The 7,717-nt window shown below is 38.0% G+C and overlaps 1 protein-coding gene across 1 annotated transcript; it reads left to right on the top strand.

Moving 5' to 3' along the window:
- Positions 1-3,043: 3,043 nt before the first annotated feature.
- LOC141628027 (uncharacterized) lies at positions 3,044-3,571 on the top strand. Its single transcript, XM_074441216.1, has one exon. It carries the CDS (start codon positions 3,044-3,046, stop codon positions 3,569-3,571), a length of 528 nt encoding a protein of 175 aa, XP_074297317.1.
- Positions 3,572-7,717: the final 4,146 nt, after the last annotated feature.

Genomic DNA, 7,717 nt, shown 5'->3' with positions numbered 1-7,717 from the left:
TAGCGCTACCCGGGAGGCAACCCGGAGAATTTATTTTTCATTTTATTTCATTTCAGTTGTAATAAATGGTTTTCATACCATAAACCTCTGTCAGTATGCTTGTTTTGTTAGTTTGCGGGCTGTTTTTATTTGTGTTTTGCAGGAACACACTATAGATCACTCGATCGAGTACTTTTTGTACTCGATCGAGCACTTTTGCTGCTAAATCCTCTCGATCGAGCAGTTTTTCTACTCGATCGAGCACCTGCAAAGAGAGAACTACTCGATCGACCTAATTTACTTTCGATCGAGCAGTTTTAGATGCTCATTCCACTCGATCGACCACTGTTCGAGTGCCATCGAGTGTTTTTGACTTGGATTAGCTTCCTGTGATGATATTTGAGCTGTTTAGCGACTTCCCAGGTTGCTGGCTGGTTTTGGGAGGTCCCCTCTTCGCGCAATCTTGTGAGCTTTCCGTATTTATTCTCTTCTTCCTTTAGTTTGCATTTCCTTTCCATGTTTTGGTACAATGGGGGCATTGTACGGTTTGGTTTGGGGAGGTTATGCATCCATATCTGTGTCTGCATGTTGTTTTTATTGCATTTCTGTTGTCACGTTTAATTTTTGTATGCATTGTTGTTTATTTTCATATAAAATTTAAAATCTCATAAAAATTGAAAAATTGTTAAAAATTCAAAAATTTCACGTTTATTTTAGCATGTAGGTGGAGTCGGAACGGTGGATTTTAGTGATGAAACTGCACTATTATTTCTCTTTTTGCTTAAGCCTTGCAATAAACTTTTATCTGTTAGCTTTGTCTTATTGCATATCTACGAGTTAATATTGAATTTAGCTGAACGAATAGACTTGACCTAAAATTTTGGCAACCAACTTATAATTTCTAAGGATTAGAGCCTTATAAACTGGTGTCATTTATGACCGGTTTCATGTAGGATTATGAGTAGTTACTCCTTGCATAACATGTATCATCGATTTGCACGTATATGAAATTCAATTGCTTTTTGCCTACATACATTCGGGTTAGTGGTTGGTGTCACATGCAGGGAGGTGCCATTTTCATAAGCTTCATTTCAGTAATATCTCTCACAGAGTTCAGTCTGCTAAGAATGCTTTGATGGAGTGCCAGCATAATCTTGCATCAAATCCTTTCTCTAATGTTCTTATTCAGGAGGAAAGACTCTTACTTGCTGATTATACTAAGCTCAGAGATCATGAATTTTCTATCCTATCTCAGAGGGCAAAAATTAAAGATGTCCAGGACTCTGATTGTAGCTCGAAGTAATTTTTTGCAAAAATTTCTGAAAGAACCCATCAACAGGTTATTGGTGGCATTCATGATCACCATGGCAAGCTCCATATGGGGTTTTCTTCTGTTAATACTGCTTTTCAACATTATTATCAGGATCTTTTGGGGCATAGTTCTCCTACTGCAACCTTAGATACCGATTTTATTTCTCAAGGTGTCTTTGTGGTTACTCCTTCCGATAGGCAATCCCCGATTAGAGAGATTTCTCCTACGAAATCGAGATGCACTATTCAAGTATGGATTCAAATAGTAGTCCTGGTATTGATGGATTTTCAGCAGGTTCTTTAAGTCACTTGCGATCATTGCTAAGGATTTTTGTAAAGTCGTGAATCGGTTCTTCTCTTCTAGCAAAATGTCCAAGCAAAGCTAACTCTATTGTTATATCTCGATCCCTAAGAAAGCTATACCCTATCTGTTATTCGATTATAGACCTATATCTTCTGTCATCTGTCTTCTATAAGACAGTTAGTAAGGTCTTAGCCAACAAGCTTCAGAGTGTTCTCCCCTCCATTGTTGGTCTTTGAACAAGCTCGCTTTTATTAAAGGTCGTAGCATTTTTGAGAACATCATGTTATCTCAAACTTTGGTTAAAGGGTATAATAGAGCCAATGTCTCACCTCGTTGCATGATTAAGGTGGACATTAGAAAAGCTTTTGATTCTCTCCAATGGTCTTTTATAGCTGCTATGCTTCCTGGCCTGGGGATTCCTCAGCAATTCATTGATTGGGTGCTTGGTTGCATTCAAACCCCCTGGTATTCTTTAAAAATTAATGGTGATCTATCTGGGTTTTTTCAAGGGAAAAGTGGGATCAGGCAAGGTGATCCCCTTTCTCCTTATTTGTTTGTGCTCAGCATGGAAGTTCTATCTAGATATCTTAGGATCCTTGGTGATAAGCCTCTTGTTTCTTATCATCCTAAGTGCTCTAGATTAAAGCTTAATCACTTGATTTTTGCTGATGATTTGATGATCTTTGTTAGGGGGGATGTTCCCTCTGTAGCAGCAGTTAAAGACACTCTTGGTATGTTTGCTGAGCTTTCTGGTCTTCATGCTAACATTGAGAAAACCAACATTTATTTTGGAGGGGTGCATCCAGCTGTGAAGGAGGCTATTCTTGATGATACAGGCTTTTCTGAGGGTCAGTTTCCCTTTAGGTATTTGAGAGTACCTTTATCTACTTCTAGAGTTTCTGTGGCAAAGTTTGATTCCCTCATTCTTAAGATCAAGCACTCTATTCAACATTGGTCTTCTAATCTCCTTACCTATGCTGGTAGAGTTCAGCTGATAAATTCTGTCATTTTTGGCATGGAAACTTTTTGGTGCTCTTGTAATCTTTTACCCCAAGAGGTCCTTCATAAGATCAATAAGCTTTGTAAGGATTTCTTTTGGGGAATTCCTTTTGAAGGCAGCAGAATGGTGTTTAAAAATTAGAGGGATATCTGTTTACCCTGGGATGAAGGTGGGTTCAACATCAAGGACCTTTCTACATGGAATGATGCTTTGCAATGCAGATGGCTTCATTTGTTGGCTCATACTGTTGAGGGAGTTGGGCTTCCTGGCACAAGGCTTATATTCTGCAGCATCAGACTGTCTGGACTATCCAAACCCATGATAGCTTCTCCTCAAGTCTTAAAGGGATCTTAACTGTGAGAGATAGACTGGTTGCTCTTGCAGCAAAGACTTCTAATGCTTCTTCTTTACCGAGTAGTTGGTGTTCTCATGGAAAATTTAAAGTCACTATGGCATATAGCTATCTGAGAGGAGCTGTGCAGGTTGGTCCTTGGGCTAAAGCCTTAACTCATCCTCGCATTGTTCCTAGTCATAGGATAATCTGCTCTTTGGCAGCTCAGGGGAAACTAGCCACTGTGGATAATATGCAGTATCGTGGTTTTTATATGGTGAACAAATGCTCTCTTTGCGAAGCTGCTCTAGAAGATCATGGTCACTTGTTCTTCAACTGCTCTTTCTCACAGGAAATCTGGCAACAGCTTATGAATTGGATGGGAGTGAATCGTGCTGGTTCATGCTTATTTTCTGAACTTGAGCATACTGGCAATGGAGGGAAGAAAAATTGGAGAATGGCTTGGTTTAGTACTACTTTGGCTGCAGCTGTTTACCAAGTTTGGAATGAACGCAATTCTCGTTTGTTTAGAGGAAGAAAGAATACTGTACATGACATTGTTAGGAGGATTAAGTTCCTAGTTTCTACTCGTCTACTAATGTGGACACATCATAAGAGCTATATGCTTATAGTTGCTAGTCTTTGAGGATTTTTTATAGTGGTTAGTCTTTGAAAAAACCCTTGTAATTTCTTTCTTAATTGAATGAAATGATAATCTTTTTGCAAAAAAAAAAAAAACTCCACATTAGCCAAATTTGCCTGTTGACCCTTAACTACATTGCAAATTTAGTCTGCCTTATCAAGCTAGTTAGTGTATGTTTTTGCGGTATATTTTTCATTATGCCAAGCTTGGCTTGTATTTGATGATTCGGAGTTGGTAATCTATGAAGAAAGGGAGGATGATGAAAAAAAACGTGAAAAAGAAAAAAAAGACATGAAAAATGGAAAAAAAAAGAATTTGAAAAAGGAATTCGGAAAAAGAAAAGAAAATAAGAAACCGAAAAAAATAGAAAGAAAAGATTTCGAAAAAAAGATGTTGTTTGATGAGACGGTTTCACTCCTATGCTTTATCTATATCATTTGAGGAGTATTTTCAGTTCGGTTTGGTGAGTTTTGTGCCAAATGAAGGGCATTGTGCTTATCTCATAATTGCTTAAGAAATGGATGCTGTCATTTGGTTCTGTTTAGGTACTAGCTTGATCACCTATACCTCCACATTCCCATAAATGTTTTGCCTTTTCTTACCCATTGCCTCACTTTACCATATTTTTGTAAGCCCTACCGTGATGTACCTTGTTTGGTTGGAATGTGTGTACGGTAGCTAGAATTGTCTATCATATTAGCTGCATGCATGTTTATGTGGGTCGCAGTTTAGGTGAGCGACTATTTTCCTTTCTCTCTTACATATTTATGTTCACCCTTTGCTTCATGAGAGAAGAGTGACCCGTGAGAGTCCATTATTAAAGGTCTTCAAAGGTCGACGGTTCAGCTTTATTATAAACATCTTACAACTCGTTTGCATTTGACTGTTTGCTATAAGCGTTAGTTTGCTTGCATTAAATTGGTTTAAGTGGGCATTTGTAGCTAGCTCTGAGTTATCTTTTCCATTCCATTAGTTTGCATTTAGTTTACTCGAGGACGAGTAAAGGTTTGGTTTGGGGAGATTTGATACGTGCATTTTATATAGTCTTTTTAGGCCTTTTCATGCACATATTTCTATGCTTTTATCGTAGTTTTATGCTACGAAATGCCCCGAATATGCTACTTTGGGTTATTTTGTTTTATTTGCAGGAATGAACCAGAAAGTAGTGAAATCAAGCTTTTTATCTTCTGTTTTGCATGCATTTGGAGGAAGAGTGAATTTGGAGCGGAATTATAGTTGTCTTGGGATGCGTTAAGCTGTTTCGGGAGCTAAAAAGACAAGTCATAGCCAACTAACGAGAACAAGTAGCTGTTAAAGTTAGTTTTCACTCGATCGAGTGCTTTTATAGGCGATCGAGTGGTTTTAGGTCATATAATAAGTCGATCGAGCACTTTATATGGTCGATCGACCAGTTTCCATTTAGTGTTTAGTCGATCGAGTAAGATTTTTGGTCGATCGAACAGTTTAAGCTCTGGTTTACTCGATCGAGTAGTTTAAAACCACTCGATCGAGTGGATTCTCTTACGGGCTTGGGCTTTTTAGTTTATTTCCGTCATTAGGTTAAATAAATCCTATTTTCTTATAATTAGGAAGGTATTTCGTCATTTGTATGGGGGCTTTTGCTGGGAGAAATCACACGTTACTTTCCTCTGGTTATTGTTTTAATACTACTTTCTGTTCTGCCTCCTATTTTTCCGAATCCTTACTCTGTAACTTTATCTTCCCTTTTATTCTTCCTTGTTTCTTTATTGCTTTTATTATTTCTTTATTTAGTTGTCATGTCTTATGTTATTAGATTAGCCATTGCTAGTGAAGTATCCCGAGCCATGCGTAGCTAATTCCTTTAATATGTTAGGACTAGGGAAACCGTGGTAGCAATATGTTAGGATCGACATTATTAGATTAGTTTTGCGACAATAATTGAATTAAGCAATATAATTGTGATTTGGTTGAATGAATTCATGCAGGAGACCGATTAGTTAGTTACCCCCGACCTAGATCGAAAGATTGGGAGGGAAGGCTTGCTTAATTATAATAGGTGATACCTAATTAGGGCGAAAGCTAAGTTAGGGAGACCCTAGGGAAATTAGAGACCGAAAGGGTATAATCGTAGGTTTAAGGACCGAAAGGTGACGACCTCGCTCTTCTTATCAATAATTTAATCGATTCAGTTGACCCAATAGTGTAGCTTCCACGGTAGACCGATTCCTAGCATATTTCTTTCTTTTATCTGATTTACCCCTGTATTTATTCATTATTTCCTCTTGCCTTAATTCTATTAGTTTAGTCAAAACATTTCAAACCCCCGATTGTGACATTAGACTGACCGAATAGACAATTAGATAGTAAACCGCCTCCCTGTGGAGATCGACCCTACTTATCGCTAGCTTCTGTTAGTTATATTTAGGTATTTATTTTTGGTACATAACGACCGTATCATAGCACGTATGCACACAAGTAAACACGCAAAAGCATTTGACAAGAATAACCACGATGACTCGAATTTAAAATTTAAAATTTAAGATTTTGAAAATTTCGCGAAAGGTCGTCACGTTTGGATATTTCAAAAGAAACTGATTTGAATTTTGAGCAATTAACTCGTGTTTGAATTAAATTGCATCAAATTTTGCTGAAAATTGATTTGCAACTCGAAAAACTAAAACTCAAACCGTCACGGATGAGTTTTAAAAGAAATTTGTGCGAGTGTATTTGATTTGATTTATCAAGACTCGGATTTGTAAGAGCTTGAACTTTTGAAGAAAATTGACGTCGTGTTCTCAATTCTTGATTTTTGTGAAAAAATGTGAAAAAGCGAAAAATTTACGGAATTTTCGACTAACATGGAAACGATCCGTCGTGGATCAGGGCGACTAGACCTTCCCCCCCAAAAAAAAAGAGAGAAAACCTCGTATGTTTAAAGTTGCGTCATGGAAACCGTGTCAGATTTCGTAAAACGCGAAAACAAGGAAATGTGAGTGGGAGAAAACACAAAAATTCCCTGATAGGCCCGAAGAGGCGCGAGCCTTAGGACGAGATAATCTAGGTGTCAGGAAGAATGACAACTTGATAGGGACAAATCAAGGTGCGGATCCTGAGGACTAGCCCAAAGAGGCGCGAGGCCATCGACGATGGAAGTAAGCTTCCCCTTTTTTCGGGAAAAAAGCGCTGATTGTTTTTTATAAATAGGGATGTTTGTGCTTCATTGTTTCATCATCCGAAACACGAAAAACATCTATACAAAAATCTTTCTTCTTCTTCCACAAAATAATTCATGGATGCTTTCGAAAATAGGTTGCGACATTGGTGTTGGGATTTGTCGCTTCCCGAGAAGTATCAACTCTTTTTAATGGGAGTTGGTTAATTGTTGGTGCTTCATCAAGTCAAGGTGAAATCCTCGTTTCTTGAAGCATGCTCTCGTTTTTAGGATTCAAAACATCATGTTTTCATTTTCCCAAAAGATGAAATTTGTCCTCTTGCCGAAGAAGTAGGCGCCATTGGTGGATGGCTGGGTTGTACTCCGGTGCTTCCCCTGGCTCGGTTGTGTTACAAAGAGAAGTTTCGTTAAATGTTAGGCTTGTCGACAAGTCAATTGAACTTTCTCCTTGCTCCCCATGGTGTGGATATGTTAGCTCTTATCAACATTTTCTCAAACCGGTTGGATGTTAAATGTTTCGGAGGTGGCTAGGAGAAGGGCTAAGCCTTTTGCCTAGTGCATGCATATCTCTTTGTCGATGCCTTGAAGAAGGAGGGGTCAAAGTATATGGTAGTATGGCCCTTGTGCATATAGTTGAGCAAATGGAGCATGGTAGAGATCCATCATGGTTGGTGCTGTTGGAGTAAGTGTCCTCAACAATAGTGCGATCACATGATTAAAAATCATAATTAAATCTCATAATAAGAATACTTAAGGGATGATTCATTATATAGTCAAATGATCAACATTAATCGGTAGTGATTGGCTAACTAGAGTTTGACATTACTGTCGTTTGATGGTGGTGATCAGTTGATCCCTTAAGGTCACACCGATAGGACAATTCCCTTAATAGATAAGTTGATTAATTGCATGTCGATACAAGTTAATCAATTTCTTAAATTTGATTCATTTGTGAGTGAGAATTTTTGTATCTTATTGTAATTTGATTAAATAAG

This window comes from Silene latifolia, chromosome Y, assembly GCF_048544455.1.
Source record: "Silene latifolia isolate original U9 population chromosome Y, ASM4854445v1, whole genome shotgun sequence".
Taxonomy (NCBI): domain Eukaryota; kingdom Viridiplantae; phylum Streptophyta; class Magnoliopsida; order Caryophyllales; family Caryophyllaceae; genus Silene; species Silene latifolia.
The sequence above is the reverse complement of the archived record's forward strand: the minus strand, read 5'-3'. Positions and strand labels throughout refer to the sequence as shown.